Source organism: Scomber scombrus, chromosome 13 (genome assembly GCF_963691925.1).
Source record: "Scomber scombrus chromosome 13, fScoSco1.1, whole genome shotgun sequence".
Taxonomy (NCBI): domain Eukaryota; kingdom Metazoa; phylum Chordata; class Actinopteri; order Scombriformes; family Scombridae; genus Scomber; species Scomber scombrus.
The window spans coordinates 3,792,531-3,811,987 of record NC_084982.1 but is presented as its reverse complement, the minus strand read 5'-3'; the positions used below and the strand labels follow the sequence as shown (position 1 = coordinate 3,811,987).

The 19,457-nt window shown below is 39.8% G+C and overlaps 1 protein-coding gene across 2 annotated transcripts in view; it reads left to right on the top strand.

The window, feature by feature from the left end:
- The first annotated feature begins 191 nt into the window (after positions 1-191).
- Positions 192-19,457, top strand: part of cacnb4a (calcium channel, voltage-dependent, beta 4a subunit) — a 43,135-nt gene continuing 23,869 nt past the window's right edge. For both annotated transcript variants that reach the window (XM_062431523.1, XM_062431522.1), the window contains exons 1-2: positions 192-254; positions 3,695-3,778. In XM_062431523.1, the coding sequence (XP_062287507.1) occupies positions 192-254; positions 3,695-3,778 (147 nt within the window). The remainder of the gene's footprint in view (positions 255-3,694; positions 3,779-19,457) is intronic.

Genomic DNA, 19,457 nt, shown 5'->3' with positions numbered 1-19,457 from the left:
CATCCTAAACTGTGCACACAGCAGAGCATCCTCTACCAGTTTTTCCTCTCTTTCTCTCTTTCTCTTTCTCTGTCGGCGGAACCGGAGCAAAGCTGGATCCGGCGGTCCACTATCCGACACCGGAACAGCAGCAGTTCCAGTGGAGCGGTACCGAGAGGCAGCCTCCGCCCTGGACCGATGAACTGGCTGAGATGTCCCGGCACATCTACACCCGACACGGGATAGGAGAAGGACAGCAGAAGCCCGTGTTTCAGGTACTTCTCTTCTCTTCTCTTCTCTTCTCTTCTCTTCTCTTCTCTTCTCTTCTCTTCTCTTCTCTTCTCTTCTCTTCCTCTTTTCTTTTTTCTCCTCTCTCATCTTCTCTTCTCCTCTTTTCTTTTTTCTCCTCTCCTAATCGCTCCTTTTTCTCTCTTATCTCCTCTTCTCTTTTCTCCTCTCCTAATCACTCCTCTTCCTCTCTTCTCTCTTTTTCTCTTCTCTTCTCTCATCTCCTCTTCTCTTTTCCTCCTCTCTCCTCTCCCCATCTCTCCTCTTCTCCTTCTCCTCCTCCTCCTCCTCATCTTCTCCTCTTTCCCTCTCCTCTATTCCTCTCTTCATTTACATTTTATGAATGAATAACAACGCACACAATTATTCCAGTAAGTATAACTAAGAATATTTGACTAAAATAAAGACAGACCTGTATCTAAAAGTATAACACTGATCATCACAAAGTCATTACTAAGCTGCTCTCTGTTCAGTTCCAGCTAGATTTTTCATAATTGCTAATGAGGGCCTGGAGTGTCATTAGTCAAAGTGAGTAGCAGGTCCTGCAGTGTGCTGACAATTTGATTTATTTTAAAAGAAATGAAAATGGACATTTAATTATTTAACATCCTCTGATGGAACTCCGCTCGTGATGCACGAGATGGTCCAAGTCACAGACAAGATTTGCCTCAAAGTCAAAACTGAAAAAGGCTGCGTCTTTAATAAAGGTTTCTTCTGCTGTTAATGTCTTTAAATGCATACAAAAATCCTCTTGAAAGTTTAGTTTTATGGATAAATATCTATAAAAGGAGAGGTTGATATGGATTTATATCATTTAAATGGAATGATAAATGGAATTTTACATTGGGGATATTGATCTATGCAGTATATTGATATACTGATGTAGTGATTTTTGTGGGTTAATGATTAAAGTAACCAGACATGTCTACCTGTATAAAGGCTGTGTGAATGGTTTATAATTGGCTTGTTAATTATGTTGTGAACCCTTACTAAATCATTAATAAGCTGTTATAACTCACTGGCAAAAAAAAAAAGGGTAACAGTGACCAGTTGCTTGCCAAATAGTGATCCCATATTTAAATCTTAATTAGCTTTGTCTTCATCAGGCAGCATGCTTAATTTCCATTGTTCCATTTCCATTAATTCCATCCAATCATGAGCATTTATTTATGAAGCTAAAAGGCAGCCTTATTGTAAAGTGTGTAAAAGACATCACCAAGAAGAATCTGCTGACTGACAAAGTGACAAAACAGCTAGATCTGATTAAACTAAATGGATAAAAATGCAGTAGTATAGCCTACCTTCATCTTGCCAAATAGCGACCCTGCATTGATGTATAACTCATTTACAACTGTTAATTAATGGTTTATGAAGAGTTTACTAGAGCCAGACCGATATATCGGTCAGCCAGTATTGATCAGTATCAACATATATGTTGTTGATATGCACCGATATATTCTAAAAGTTATATAGGCAATATTTGAGTTTAATATATACGTACATGCTTTTGGTTGTTGTTGTGTTTAATTATTTTATTATTATAGTTATTTATAATTAATACATTCCCAGTGTAGTTTCAGTGCACTGATGTCATACAGTAAAGTTTATAGTTAAACTGTAAAATATCCTGCCTCCTTTGTCACAAATGTTTGATAACCACATTGCAGAAAAAATGTGCATTTTATGTATATATTCTGTATGTATAAGATTATTGGTCAATATGTTGATATCGGAATTTTTTTACTCCCTAATATCGGTATCAGTCTTGCTCTAGTGTTTACAATCTAACTAATAACTCAGTCACATCCATTTATAAATCCTTTATAAAAGTACTCTTATTATAAAGTGGTACCTTTTTTTGGTTAATTTAGCAAATTAAATACCTGACAGATCAAGTAAGGTCATCATATTAATACATTTTTATATATATATATATATCCAGATGGGCTATAAATCCAATTCTTAATATTGCCTACAGTGTCCTGAAATAACCTGAGATATTGAAGGTAACACTATATCACAGTAAAAAACAATATGGTAACATTTATATAATCTCATGGAATATATCATAATATATAATAGATAGATGGGGTACGTTATTAAAGGAAAAAGGACATTTGGCACATAAATCATAAAAACAAACTAGGAGGTTAGAATGAAAATATGCCAATAAGCCAATAACTAAGATTCTCTGACTCTTAATACAGTAGCTATGAATTAAATATACACAATAAGATAGTGCCGTTCAGAAATATACTTTCAATGTGTAGTGCAAGTCAAGTAGATTATGTTAGGCACTTTATGAAGGTTATTGGCTGCATATATCATAAAGGAAGTTATTATATATTGAATAGACAGTATAATAGTATAATTGTAGGTAGAAGAATGACATCACAATGCATATGAGATATCAAATACTGTACAGGCAGATGGTAGTAAGAACAGCAGACAGCTAAATCTTTAATAAGAATATGACTGTAGAACTGAAAGAATGAATGTATTAATTGATGAGTTCATGGACAAGAAATAAATTAGAAAATTGGCAACCGATTAATCGTTTGAGTCATTTTTACACAAAGAAAACCAGCAAATGGTTCTGTTTGTCTTTTGTGATTTTGAAATTAATATCATATAACAATGGGAAGTCTGATTATCTATCAGCTGCAACAGAGTGAACCTAATCAGCTGATGAGGAGTGTGTGATCTGGTCCAAAAGCTCCAATTTGAAGAGCTTTAGAAAACTGTGATGGGCATTTTTCACACTTTAATTCATACATGTATTAATCAAGAAGATGAATGTAATATGTAAATGCATAATATAAAGTGGGCAGGCTAATATGAGGCTGCAAAAGGGACTCATTACGTATATAGAGTGATGTACTTGTGTAGTAGGGATGCACCTTTTCTGATGTTTATTTGCTTCTGTCCTGGGAATAAAGAAAATCACACACAAGCTTGTAGTGAAGATTATTTTTAATGGAGGACAGGATGCTGCACTTCCACTGTTAGTGAGGCTCATTTATCATACCCCCCCCCCCCCCCCCCCCCCCCCCCCACCTCCTCTTGTATCACAGGTGTAGTGCTACCTCATTGGCTCCTCAAGCACTGAAACAATTCGCCGCATGTGAAAGTGGGTCAGGACACAGGGAAATGTGTGCATCCAAGCAATGTTCACGCAAACAGCGGTTTTCTTGCTGACTTTGTTATGACCCTCTAATAAAGCGGGAAAACACCGATTGATGTAATCAGGTCATCAGTGAGGCAGCTGATAGAGGCAACTCCAGGGGCTGAGAAGCTGGTGTTTTAATGGAGTTGCCGGAGGGGGGGGAAGATGTCCTCGAGTTAGCGTGGGGTGAATAAAGGGACGATACAGCAAAAAGAAAGTGACAAAGAGGATTTATAATATGTGTGTTTTTGCTCTTGCCAGGTTAACAGAGGGACTTACTCCAGACGCAGCAGACTGAAGAGATCAGACGGCAGCACCACCTCCACCAGCTTCATCCTCCGACAGGTAGGACATTTTATTACATAAGCTCACTAAGGCTCACTTCTTGTATTTATTATATATATACTTTTACATTATATAACATTTTTAGCATATTTTTAAATGTAATTCATGTGAAAATCAGGTATCAGTAATGAAAAAGATGATTAAAATAAAGTAACATTTACACTCCAGGTGTTGCGGAGTATAAATGAAAGGATGTCATTGCTGTATGGTCTCGCCAAGATAGACATTCCATATTCCGTATGTATGTTAATATGTCAGTACGAGCATGTTAACACGCTAACATTATCTGATACTAAGTGTTTCATGCTATCTAAATGTCAGCATATTAACATTAAATATTTAGCCCTGAATTAGCATGATAACAGTCAGCTCCAGACACAGCTGCACAGCTTGGCTAACACTTCATGAGGGGCTTCTTGAAAGTTGAAATAAATCTGATGAGAATATATCAGCCAATGTTCATATTTAATATAAGAAACACATAATATAAATAAACATTTTCCAATAGTATCCAATAGCTTATTTGGATGTTAAAGAATTGTGACCAAGATATGTTCTAAACAGGAATTTTTACTTTTTTAAAATCTGTTTTTAATGCACATATCAACACATACACGCGCGCACACACACACACACACACACACACACACCCAAAACCCCAGGAAATTCTAAAAAAATAAATAAAAAAAAGTCAAAATATTGCCAAAATGTTGATACACTTGACTTGAGGTGGAAATGTTGGCGTAACAATAAAAAATGAATGAAACAGAGTGCAATGGAAACACACTTAACAAATAAATCACATACATTGGCTTTAGTTCTGAAAATTGAAATTTTGGTGCTATGGAATGGACTGCAATTCTATCCTGTTTTTTACTGTTACTTACTGGGTGACATATGTTGATGCTGATATATCTACAGTGAATAATAAGCTAAAAATTGGCTAACATCGGTGATGCCACATATACAGCAAAGGCTGACAAAGTCTAGTTTACTGATGACAATCTGACAATGTAGGGCTAAACCTGATAATCTGAGCCTGGAATGTTGTAGTATGGCCACCATACAGAAAACTATCTATCACATTGTCTTTCCTCTGGAGCCACTTTAAAATAAAATTTTGTATTTTTATTTACCCCACTAGTCATAAAGATCTTCGTAAGATCTTCGGAAGTTTTCGTTCCATTTTTCATCCATCTAACAATTTAGTTTCCTGGTGTGTATTGAACATTACATTTTTGAGAACTTAAGCTGATCTTCGGCCTAATCAGCTGATTTTGTTTTTCAATTATTTTCCATTTTTATTTCCCAGAGGAGTCCCTCTAAACACATTTTGTTGGCAGCAGGAAACGTTTTTCAAGTATTTGAACATAAAATCTTGGTGAAACTTCTTTTATGGGAGAAGAGTACAGTAATGAACCTTATCCATTAGTCTATCAAAAGCACTCAAATCAAATCTTAGTTTGGATGCAATTCCAGGACTGACAGTGGGTGAAGATAACTGAAGATATGCAGTCTGAACTCATTACGAAATTCTTTCTGATGTCATTGAGAGATTTGAGAAAGTCATTCGACAGCAATGAGAATCCACTGCTGGTTTCTGGCCTCAATCCATCACAATGGACAAATGGACTGTGACATCAGGCGATATGGTGCCAAGACCGGAGCTTTTGGCCTCTGCTGTAGTTAAAGGAATCGATGGCCGTGATTTGTATCAAACTGGGAATTCATTCGCTCAGCTGAACCAGCCTGAATAATTCATAAAGAAGGGGGGTAGGCAGGTCTGTTTGAATGCAGTCACTCCCTTTATATGTGCTACTGTAAAACAAATTCAAATGGGTTGCATGTATTAAGTCCCCTCTGTAGTTGGCAATACAGAAGGGATTTACCCTGGACTCTGACATCCCACTAACAAGTTACCAAGGGAACTGAGGCTGCAGAGGCCATTCAGGAAAACAAGGACAGTTTGACATTGGCTACCTTTGTCCCAACACCTTTTCTTTTTTTTCTCTCTCTCTCTCTCTCTCTCTTTCATTTCTCCATACTTGAGAGCAAACTCCTTCGTCATGGGCTAACACTATGTGCCTCTCTTAGGAGAAACAGTCACATCAAATCAAACCCAATCAAGTCGGAGATTTTTTCATATGGACATGCTAACTAAAGCGTATGACAACTTGTCGAATCTAATAGCCAGATATGATTTATGATACTGTCAAATAGTCAGATCTGTAGGTGATGTTTTTTTCCAATATATGTAGGTCAGATTGTACGTGTGTGATTTTCTTTGAATAGATTCACAGTCCATAGACATTGCAGGGTCATAAAACCTTCTTCCAATTCTGCATTTAATGCGCTTTTAAAGGTGCAATAAAAGACATTTGGCTCCACTAGATGTCACACTTTCGCACCAGCATCTCAGACCAAAACAAATGTGTGTTTACTCAATAAAGTTAAGGGGAAAAGTATGATCATGATTCTGCCAGTACATCACCTATTTCTGATTTCAAATGTTTCCAGTTATACATTTTCCGGTACTCTTTAGTTCTAATATGAGAAACTTTGCGACCCGACTGCCATTTTGAAGATGTAATGGTTATGGTGCATTCCAATTGTAATCGGAAGTCAGGATTTCCAAGTTCCCAGTCAGAAATTTTAAACTGTAATGCCCCCTGAAGTTGGATTTTTAACTTGGAAGTTCTGAAGAACCTCATCAGCCCTGACCTCAAAATCCAAGATAGCTGCCCTGCACATCAACAGTGTGAAAGTTGTAGTAATATCCTGTTTTAAAGCAGTTTTTTCTTATTTGTATCTCATTAAATCAGTCATACACACAGCACTGTCTAACTTCTATCTGTGGACATGTGGCTATGCTGTTTGTATGAGCAAAATACAGTGAAATGCATAGTTATCAACTGGTATTGCTATCAATGGCAAACCTGGCTAGAACTGGATTTCTCACTTCTAAACTGGAATGATTCAAACTCGGGTGTGACATAATTCCCAGCTCCGACTTCCAACTTCCGAGGTAAATGGGATGCAACATCAGGACAGCGAACACGCTATCAAGACTAGCTATCAAAACAAAGAACAGAAAAGCTTAAATAACAACACACACCGAGGGAGTGTGACTTCATTCTCTGCTCAGGTCACCATTACGGTGGATTTAGGCTTCTGCGTCGGAACGATGGCGTCGAGGGAATGCGTCGTGTTTTGTCGCGGTGCAATTCACCACCAGAGCGGTAGGGGGATGTGCTCCTTTCCTGAATGGTTACGGGTATCTCTAGTTGAGTCTTTGTTTAGCTTCCGGCTTTTCCGGTCACAGTAAACAACAATGGCAACCGATAGAGAGATGAATGAAGAGTTGTATAAATGCTCATACTTGCGCACTTCTTCAATAAGATGCTCTTCTACTTGGTCCATTTTCTTTGTGTTTACCTCCCTGATCAAATGGCGGGGTATAGGCAGGCGACCGGAAGTTCACGATACCGGAAATACGCCGTTCCGACGCAGAAGCCTAAAGCCTGGTTTATGCCTCTATGTCGGAACGACGCTGTAGCTACACCGTCGTTCCGACGCCGTCGGTGACCTTTCGAAGTTCTGGTGTCGAGGGAACGCGTTGCTCTGCAATTCACCGCCATGCTGCTAGGGGGTGTGTGTGGTTTCAGAGGAGTCATATCCGTATCCTTGTTTATCTTCCTGTCACAGTAGCATGGTTACTACTGTTTGTTTTTTGTTGGTCACAGTAGCATGTAGCATTGCGCTACGTGCGCTATGTGCGCTAATAACAGAAAACACATACCTTTTGTTCATTATTAATAATAATGGCGGTGTTGCAGGAAGAAAGACCGGAAAAAGCAACTGCCGGAGGAACTGACGTTTTGAGCGGACCAATCACAGCCTTTGCGGTCCGCGTTGCTGTGACGCGTAGTTAGGATTTTTTGGAGGTGCACGTCAGGCTACGGCGTAGGGGTCTGCGTTGACGCAGAGAGCTCTGCTTAGGAACGCCGTCATTCCGACACAGAAGCATAAGTCAGGCTTTACTCCACTATATCTTTTCATAGCAAATAGTGGTTTACTGACATCTAGTGGGGCTGAATGTCAAATGTTGCACCATTAACTAAATCTAGGGATGCTACTGAGCATAACTCCAGATGATAATGGATTCTCATTAATATTACAGTTCTTAACTGCTGGGTTTGTTTATCAATTACCAGCACCCCAGTGATTGTACTGTATGTTGTTGACTCACTCATTTATTATTGAATGTCTGCCGCATGAAATCGGCATGGAGTAATTATGAGACTCACAGGAAGGAGGGAATACAAAATATAAAGGACAGAAAGACCATGTAACAACAATGTAAGAAAATGTAAGAAAAGACAACGAAATGAAGCCATGAAATCTGTGGCACACTTCTTTTTCCCTATTACACGCTCACAGATTTCTTCAACACCCCCACTGTGATTTGTGTCATCACTAGTCTGGTCGTCATCAGGTGAGAAGAGGAGCAGTGGGTTTTCTTTGATTCCCTCGTGTATCCATAGTAACAACTGCCCTTCAACAACAGGGATCAAGCCTAGACGGTTGATTAGCAGGAAACTGCACCTCCTCCTCCTTTTTCCATTTGTTTTTTACAGTAAATTCTCCCATGAAATGAAAGAAGACAAGCTGAGCGGAATGCAGTCTTAAAAGGAACTATTCAGGTTGTCCTCCTAACTGGAACATTTCTTCATCTTAGACTTAAAAACACTTACATTGAGTCCCAGTAGCTATTTGGCAGGATCTCAGTTCTTTCTTATCCCACTGCTATGCTTTGAAATTTAATTCTATGACACACAGCAAAAGTCTGGGCATTATAGTTGTTTGTGTTTACCTCGAAGAAAATCAAAGAAAAAGACATTCATCTTGACATAGCATTGTTTTCATTACCAATTGATCTGCTGATAATTTTTCTTGATGAGTTGATTAATCATTTCAGAATGTTAGGAAATAGTGGCTAATTTCCATTATAACTTCCCAGAGTCTAAAAAGATGTCTTTAAATATTTTTGCCCCACAAACAGTCCAAACCTCCCAAAAATTGGACTTTAAAATGATATAAAACAGAGAAAAACCACAAATTTCAGCTCTAACTGAAATGACAGCGAGGAAAAAACAATGTTCAGAGACAATTACTTTCAGTGACTGATCTAAAAATACCAATGTGTGTTACAGTAAGGTTCTAGTAGAGAGCCGGTGTTCACAGATGGTGTGCCATACATCCATGGGCAGATGTTTTTCTGCGTGTTTGGTGAGCGGATGCCTGAACGGTTTCCAGGCCAACCTTTGAGCTCTATGATAAGAGGATGCCAAAGATTGGCAGATGTTTGTTCTCAGGAATTATCCAGAGCTGCAGCATTGAAGATACATCCCACACAATGTCACATTCATTTGGCAGACGCTTTTGTCCAAACCAATTCACAGTAAGGGAGTCCAAAACGAGCATGAGCAAGAGCTGGATACCATTCAAAGTTGGGAGTGGGAACCTTTTAAACAAACAACTAAAAGTGTCTTCGGTATTGAGGTCCATGTGCTTATAGATGTTTTCTTTGGCGGAAGATGACCACCATAGAGACAGTACAGAGAAGAGCCTTGACTGAGGCGAGCTTCGGCAGGGTCTCGAGTGATGGGACGGATAAATGTTCAGAGACCAGAGTGTACGGTTTGACCATGTCTTAGAGCTGTTTCCTTCACTGCCCTGTAGCCAGCAACAGGGAGCGAGTGTCATGAACAGAGCAGATTAGCGTTGTGGGAAAACTTGGGAAGGTTCAACACCAGGTCAGCAGCAGCAGCAGCAGCAGCAGCAGCGCTCTGGATTAGCTGCAGAGGTTTGATGGTAGAAGCAGAGGCTCAAATTTGAGGGAGTTGCAGTAGTCCAGGTGGGAGTTCACAAGTGCCCAGATGAGCAGCTGGACCGCCTCCCTGGTGAAGAAGGGGAAAATCTTCTTGATGTAGTAAAGAAGAAATGCAAATAGAGAGAGTGCAGGAGGAGGATCTGGTGGCCCCCCTGTGTAAAATGCAGCAGATAGATACCACTGAGAAGCTTTCCTCTGGTTCCACATTCTCTGTTTCCTGCATTGGTTGACTTAGATTGCTCATATAGTTGTTATAGTTGTATAAGTGTTTGCATAAGGATGAATGCTACCTCACAAATTCTGTATTCCTTCAGACAAAATACAAATAACAAGCAAAACAAGCGTTTTCTGCCAACCTAAGTAATAAAAAAAGACCTTGCAGTTCTCTCAAAGGTAGGAAATCTGTCAGGACTACAGAATAATGTACACATCTTGTTCTGTTGGGCAACAAAATCATCACAGGATACCTTGAGGTTCACACAATCATAATTGAATCTTGTACAGAGGCTGTGCAATTTTTTTAACGGTCTTGTCACCCGAGGCTCACCAGAAAATGACTTTGTAGTCACAACTGAAATACATGGGTGAACCAAAGACCTCTTTTAAAAAATCTAAATTGAAGTCTGAGCTCATATTCAAAACCAGGGTCTCCAAATTTAAATCCTTTCTGCCCAAAATGCAAATCTGAAAGTAAGGAGGACTATAAGGCCTGCATATATTAAATACAGTCTCATATTGGGATGGCAAAGCTCATGATACTTTCTCCCAAAAATTGAATTTCATTTTTAAGTCACAATACATCAAGCGGAAGCACATCTCTTTAACTTAAAATTTTCAGGCTGGCAGTCTGCAAAGTGATAAGGAAGGGGCTTCTTTACACGGCTAATCCTCTCTTATGTAGGTCACATGGCTCAACTCGGCGGCCTTTAATTCATGAACTACTTGGTCTGCCACTGCTCTCATAGCTCATGCTGGCGTTATGCACTAGTCTGCCAGTGCTTCAGGTAAATCTGTAACTCCTGGAGACCCTCTGACAAGGATCTCTCTACTCATGTGTAATCCACTTCTGCTGAAAACAGATAGCTGAGTTGATCACCGGGCTTTTTGTGTGCACTCAAATGACATTAAAGCTAAATGCATTCACTTTGTGTCAAACTAAATACCGAGCAGTCAGGAAGTGTAGATTCCATCATCACCAGGCGTTAAAGTCAAGTATATATTTTAAACATGTTCTTTAATTGTGCATTTCCATTTAATTTGCTTTAAAGTGCTTTAAACCCTAAGATTAGCTTGATACAGTGTAACTCAAACATGTATAAATTCCTACCACCGGGTGGCGATAGATCACACACAGTCACTTACACTCACACACATACAGAGCTTACTTTAATAGTCCAGATCTGTGGAGTAGATTTAAAAAAGTAAGACCCAGCTCAGATATTCATGTGTCCTGAGAAGTGTTTGATCAGATGAAGAAAAAAGAAACCTGAGGCAGGTCAGGATGAAGATGCCTCGTCTAAGAGGAGCAGGTGCATCTGCTGTGTCACTATTTGGCAGGAGAGGGCGCTGTTACTCTATTTTGTCAAAGGGCTGCTGCCCACTAAAAATATGCCTTCAGTTTCACTCAGACTGGATCCTATTGAAATAAAATAGATGTGTGAATAATTTGATTAATGTATTGATTTGCCATATAGAGACTATGCACATTAATAAACATTACTTTGAATGTTTCTCCTGCAGTCCATGCAGAGATGTTACATAGCCAAAAATGATAGAAATACAAGTATGCAGAGAAATAGTAAATATTAGTACCATATTGATATTAACCCTTTCACGCAGAGTGGTCACTACAGTGGACAGTTATTCAAAAGCTGTTTTCTTATATGTGCATGATGATGGTTTTGATGGATTTTGATGGCATAGTTGCACTTCAGCCACCACAGTGGACACCAGTGCGTCATCCCATACACTACCACTTCATCTGCAGTAACTTTTTTGGTTGTAAATGAACTTAATGTAATGTAATTTGATGAAAAAAATGATTTTTTTTTTTCATGCCTAAAGAGAAATAAAACACTGAATATCTTGACTGAGGTTATCATAATTCATGCATGGAAGGGTTATATTTCAATGCAGACAGTTTTTTTAAAGAATATTTTATATTTGATAGCATTCTGTGATATCGCTTCTCTTCACAATTAAGTTGCAATTTAGATCTTTTTAATTTTTTGAGTCCTTATTTCTTTTAAGATAAGTTTTACTTCATGTTTGACTGCACAGTCTGTGACTCTGTCTGTTTTATTAAGTTTAGCTGCACAAATAAATAGTATCTGTATTGTTATTTTTATTTTAAGCATACTATTTAATGAGGGAACAAATCACTTCATGTGATGTATAAAATATTAAAAGGGTTTAAACATGCAGGAGCAACAGATTACTATTCCACCATTAGTCTGTGAAAGCTTTTGTAGCTCTTCTTGATTGATTTTATGTATAATCTCTTTCTATGCAACGGACATTTATAGATTCATTTTATGGCTGCGGTGCGTCCCCCAAGCTGTAAAGACATGAACTCTTGCTCTAACAGATCAGCGTCTCAGTAGCATCAGGTCAGTCTCCTGTTTGAAGTATCATCACTCAGCTGTTCACCTCAGCTGCGATGCCGTTTGTAATTATGTGTCAGTCTTTGCAAATGTGTGCTCGGTATCAGGAGGAGATTACCTCACACACACACACACACACACACACACACACACACACACATACACACACGCACGCACACACATCCGCGCACACAATATATACACACAGCTCGCTGGTTAAGTGCTGCTCTCATGCTGCAGACCCCCCACCTCCAACTGTGCTGCCTCTCTTCTCTGCTCTCCTCTTCCTTATTCATTGCCAACCAATCGGCAGGCTGCATCCCACCTCTGTCATCAGCCAATGCTAGAGGAAGGGATTGGCTTGTGTGATCTGAGCTTGGAAGGCAGATGAAATGCCAAGTCTGCTCTGCCTCTGGGGACAACCGGGCTGCCTTATAATGGGAACCAACACTTGCTCGGCTCGGGGGCAATAACATCCAATTCAGCATCAGGAAAACACAGGGCTCCACCTTTCTTTTTTTTTTTTTTCCCTCTCTTCATCTGCTGCTCCGGTGTGGTGTGGTGTGGTCGCTCTGGGGTCTACCTTCATGTGGAGAAAGAGACTGCTGTGCTCTGTCACTCTACCATCCTCATCATCCATCCTCTCTGGAGCAGGTTGATCGCCAGTCACTTCTGTCTCAGTCTATTTCGTGTAGAGGAACTGCTTTTTGGAATCTCACTCCTCCATGTACGATAACTTGTACCTTCATGGATTCGAAGACTCGGAGGCGGTGAGTGGAGCGGTGCGGAGGGGCGTCTGACACTTGTAAACCATGCTTTTTTTTTTGTTGTGTCGTGGTTGGATGATCCCTGTGCAAACACCTACAGAATGCGTTGAGACTTTAAGTGAGCTGAGCTCGCACTCTTCTCGGGGGAGTTCTATGAGGTTGGGGGAAGGGTGTGCATGAGTGTGTGGGTGTGTGTGCATATTAGAACTTGTGTGTGTGTGTATGTGTGTGTGTGTGTGTGTGTGTGTGTGTGTGTGTGTGTGTGTGTTTCAGGGTTCCTCTGTCTCTGTCAACCAAACTGTACAGTTTTCTCACTGATATCCCCTGTCAGATCACAGTTTTCTCCTCCCATCTGGACTTTGAGGCATCTGCAGATCTGAGCAGTATTTCTTTACCATATCTCCATATGGCTGAATATCTGACATGCATGCTGTTGTGGATATTTGTTTATTAGCATGTCTATGCGATTGCCAGCAACATCTTTCATATGGCAGAGAACGATCTTCCACTGTAGCTTCGTTTGTATTTTTCTCACTTATGTGTCTCTCTTCACTCTCCTCATCACATCCCACTGGGCATCATCAAGCTTTACTGTCAGGACCAGCAACTATAATGACGACCACTCATTACGACCATCTGTATTACACCGATGTGCTGTTGCACCCAAATGCCTCGACTTTCACACAAAACAAGAAACGTCACATTCTCTCATTAAGCGTGAATTCCCATTGTGTGCAGATACAAGTGCTGCTACAAGCAAACACACATATACATACACACACACACACACACACACACACACACACACACACACACACACACACACATATTAAACCCACACACCCCTTTGATACAGAGAGGACACAATATTTTTATTGACGGCAGAATGGGCACCCGCGGGATAAAAATGTGTCAGAGAAGCAGAAAAATGCTTACAGGGACAATAAATGTAAGAGCTGCTGCTGCTGCTGGGTTGGAGGGTTGGAGGGTGGGGGTGGTGTGTGTGTGTGTGTGTGGGGGGGGGGGGGGGGGATTCCCACTGAGCCAGAGTCTGTCAAGACCTTTCTGTAACTCCACCTGACATCCTGGCTGCTTCTTTAAGATTAAAAGTGGAGAGGATATTTTACCCATTCTGTCACATCCACTTTTTTTGGGGGGGGGGGGGGGGGGGGGGTTGGTCATTTTCATCTGTCTACTCCAGTTTCAGTAGTGGTGGTCATTTTATAAAAGGGGGTATTTTAATACAAGACACTGGGAAAAAAACACTAGATGGCCAAAAGTATGTGGATAGCTAAACATTGCACCCTTGTGTTATTGTTGACATCTCATGTCAACAATAACATGAGAAGGAATTACATTTTAATGTCATTCATGGACATTAAAATGCTGCTAGGGAAGCTAGGCCTGTCACCATAACTACTTGAAAATGGGCTTAAACTGAATAGCTGCTCACTTCAGATCAACTAATCAATTAAACAACTAGACCTGTCACGATAACTACTTTTATTGGACGATATATTGTTGATAAACTATATTATCGTCATTTGAAGATCATTTTATACCAGTGATATAATGATAATATGATAGTATAGTGAGGAATGGAGGACACTACTTGTTTAGCCAATGTGACATGAATAGCCTCTTAGCTGCTAATGTGAAGTGTGGTAATATTGAGGTAAAAAAAAAAGATCAAGATCATGTCCATGTATCATATGATAAGTCCATATACTCTTCTGGTTTTCCGGCTTTCCATAAGACGTTGGATGATTCCATAAGGTGGTGTGGCTGCAGAGATTTGCTCCCATTGAACCCACAAGAGCATTAGTGAGGTCCAACACTCATGTTGGTTGATAAGGTCTGGCTCGCAGAAGGTGTCCCAGACCATCCCAGAAGTGCTAAATGGAGTTCACACCTTCATTTCATCATCATCTGGCTTTGAGCAGGGATGGTTGTCATGTTGAAACAGGAAAACCCCAAACCATGAAACACAGCCCCGGAGTAAAATTAAACATGTAGACAGAGAAGTCGATGTATTTTGGCTGGATAGTGTATCATGGGGGAGTCACTGGTTCACCGGTTGGGGTTTTTCACTCCAGATTCCCCTTTGAAATGTTTTTTTTCATCAACATAGAAGTGCATACATCTCCTGGATTATTGAAACATACCATTCTGGTTGTACCGTAGCCAACCGATTCAACTGTTTTAAGTGTTTCCGAGAAATCATGTTCAGCCACATTTTACCGAGCTAGTTAGAGGTACAAACCCGAACACATTTTTAAGCTCAATGATTAAAAGTTTGGTGCCAAAATTCTCTAAAGGGAGTAACAGCTGACTTATCTCCTTCAGTTTTAATCACCTTTTTTTTTCAAAGATCCAGATATTCTAACTCAGCTGCTCAGTTTTTGTATTGATGACTCAACTGGGACAGTTTCATGTCCATACAAGTAGCTGGAAGTACTCCAACTATCGCTCATCAAACGCTGTCTATGAACAGGACTTTTACTTCCAGGACTCTGGAGATCCAAGAAATGCAATCTGTTTCCTGTTGTTTCAGATGTTGTTTTTATCATGCGGTATTGTTCCATTATTATGGGTCTAAAAAGCTGATGAGACTGGAGACTATTTACTTCCACAGCACTATGTCCAGGAAATGGATTCACTGTAAAATCCTTATTTTCTCAACGGGACTGTGTAATCCAACCTCTTGAAATATAGCTGGATTCATTGATTACCAATTGAACTACAGGTTACTTTTTAAAATTGTATTTAAACCCATGATCCTAGTCCTCTCATCCTCATCCAATCCAAAGTTAAAAAACATTTGCAAACACCGACACCGACACACACACACACACGGCCATCCTACTTCACATCGTTCCACATGCAGGGCGGTATTGGCAGCACTACAGAAGACATCTTTGGGGCTCTTAGTGTCCTTGTGGTTTGGTATCAGCACTTGTCACTAAGTTGCGGGTGTCTGGATATTTCGGAAGTGAGACTTTGTTCAGGGACTTCTAAGGCAACAGGCACTGAGACGAATCCATTGGTTGAAATCATCAACCCGTGACTCATTTCTAGTTGATGTCCTGTAAATGTGTTCTAAGATACACAGTGACATTGCTTGGCACTCTGACCAATCTGTATCTGTCTCTCAGATGGCTGTACAGTATAGTATACGTATGGCTTTGCCACCCACCAGCTGGTGATTGTAGATTCGACATGGCTTTGCTTTATAGAGCTAATTTTAAAACAATGAATCAGGGTCAAGTGTCTTGCTCCATCCATATCTTCACTAATGTTTAAAGGGGACCTGTCATGGTTTTCCTTATTTTCAGTAATATATAATGTTAGAGTGGTGGAAGTTGATATTAAACATGGCCAAAATATGAAAAAAATGGTAAATGTACGTAGAAGTACCGTAAAAACCGGTGTATACCAGGTGCACCAGTAACTATTCATTTATAAACACATATGTTTATACTCCAAAACTTTCTCAATTTACTTTTATTAGAAACACAATTAAAACACACAAATTACACCTGAAACAGTGTGTCTGGTTAATGGTTAACGGTCCGGTAATGATTTGATTAACTGAACTGGACCGGTATAATAACTCAGACTGTGTTCGGGTTAGGCTGAGTTTCAATTAAACATTTTAAAAGAACACAGTTTACTTATTCAATACAGGTGTATCAGTGTGCTTACTCGAGTCCCAAAAACCTTTCATCAGAGCTGTCACTGTGTACAGATAGACTAGCTGAGTCGTTCTTTTGCACATAGCACTACAACATCAGTTTGGTCTGTAAATACTGAAACATCACAGCAACTAGTGTCTGAAATACTTCTGATCAACACACAATCATTTTTCCGCACAACCTACAGCATTAACAGGTCTATTTTCATGAGCTGCTGACACAGCTGGAGCGCGCAGCTTGTGCTTGACACTGCTGTTTATATGACGTCATAGTTCATAAGTGTGGACGCTCACATTGTTATCTTTATAGTTATAGTTATCGTTCTTAGTATGGAGGCCTTTTACATACCTATAATCACATCCAGATCCAACCTCTCTCTGTATTTTACTGGTGAATAGGACAAACTGGTGTATAAGACGAACCCCACTTTAAAAAAAACATTTTTTAGGGTAGATCTTATACACCAGTTTTTACGGTAATCCCTGTGAGCAAAAACCAACGGCTTCAGAATGTTTTTTTTTCTAAAATATAAGGGTCAAGCTGACATACTACGAGTGTTTTTCCATTGCACAGAACAGCAAAATAAAAGTTGTTTACTTGTTGGAGGTCTGCCACCTTCAACCTATTCATGAAACGTCATCATCACTGTGGCTGTTTCTGCTTGTATTATTCCTTTCTGCGTTATTTCTAACTCTTTAAAAGCTTTTAATATGAGGCAGTTAAGCAGGAAATGTTTGGTTTTCATTGGCTGTAACTTAACCTGACTCTACAGCTGGCCCCATTTAATAGAATTCAAGATATATTTTTATATCTTAAAATATCGAGATATTTTGTACTCATGTTCATCTCCATTTATACAGTCAAGTGCCCAAATTAACAGTGAAACAGTTTTTGCTTGGTGTAATCACTATTTCTGTTCATATCCTCTCTTAATGAGCTTCCGATGTAGGTGGTTTTGTAAGTGTTGGGGAGAAAATCCACAGTCATTGGCAAAAATGTGGTTTCAACAGTCTGTGTGAGACAAATAAAGTGCATATTTTCCAAAATTACAGTCTTTTTAGTATGAAATTAGAATGTATTCTGTACGGAAAGAGCATTGTAGATGTTGGTCCCCAACACCTCAATCGGAAGCACATTCCAGATTGATCTCTCAGTGGCTCTTATGAACAGGAGGAATGATTCCACCGAGCCAAAACTCAATATGTGAGTGTGTGTACATGACTGTTGTTTTAATACAACCCTGAAATATTGTGGCCTTGTTCTTTAACAATCGAAATGAAAAACTACTTTCTTTCTCTACCTTGCAGGAATGACATAACCCACTTACTATAGCTCTATAACATTTTGATAAATGTATAACTCACCTTTAAAGTTAGTTTTTTCCGCTTTTTTTACCTTTATTGGATGGTGGGCAGTGAAGAGACAGACAGGAAACAAAGGTAGAGAGTGATGAGTATGATGTGAAGGGACGTTGAGGTTATGTGGCATATGCAGTAACCATAACCATCCAACCAGGGCGCTCCCACCTGGAAATAAGTTGTTATGTAAAATTCAATTGTACTCATTTTGGAATACTCAAAGAAAAATCCATTGAGCCTGAAGAGAACATTGTGTCGCCTTTTTTAAGCTTACGATTATTATGAGCCACGGTCCCTTGTTTGGGGCCCCAGCTATTTCAGACTAGCCCAGAGGTTGCTGTTTATGCTCCTGGCTCCTGTTAGACTTAATGAAGAGAGAATGCTTTTAGCCCTTTTAGCCTGGGTCTGATAGGTGTGGAGGTCAGGGGAGGAAGAAGGATGGAGATGGGAATACAGAGCGAGCTTTGGCGTCTGAACAGATAAAGCTTGAGTGTGGCACGATGGACTCAAGACTGGCCACTTGACACTCCTAGATAATACCCTCACAAACAACTCTTTGTGTGTATGTGTGTCTATGTGTGTGTTTGTGTGGTTACAGACAGGAGACACACAGAGAAGAGGGGGAGAGAGTTTGGTTGGCAGATTTGTTGCTTGTGTCTGTGCACATGATAGTCATTTTGGGAATGCTTCAAAGTGCCTCGTGCTCCGAAATTCTTGACTGTCCTCTCCGGTAAAACGAGCTGAATGACATCGTCTTCGTCATTCTTGCTCTGATGGTTTCGGGAATGTTTAGAGGCAAATGTGGGGAGTATTAATAACATGACTAACTTTCACAGTAGTTTACTTTTTCTCTACTTAATGGTCTTGTTGTTTGCAATTTATCCATGACTGTACAGATGATCACTGGATTACTTTGATGCTGTAGAAAAAACGTACGAATATGAAGATTCTTAAGCAAGTTCGGGAGTTATACAGAGCACTTTTAGAATTTCTAAGCAGGTTTATAGGCGTTTAGTGTAGATTACGCTGAATGTAAAAATATTGCTGTGTCTCAAATCGCGTACTTATGTACTTGCACTTGATATTTTGACTTTTGATTTGGTACCACGAATGCTAACGCCAGCTAACGCTAACCTGTCGAAATGTGCACACTACACAAGTAAGTACAGAGTGTACACAGCGTACTACACAAACGTGTGCACAACAGAAGTATGTGATTTGAGACACAGCGTATGTTTATCACGTCTGGGTGTTCAGATTCTCTCCCTTACCTAACCCCCCCCTTTAACTCTCCTACTCCACAGTTTGAAAACCGCTGGTAAACCATTTATTAAGGGCTTAAAGAGAAGTATTGCACTTGAAG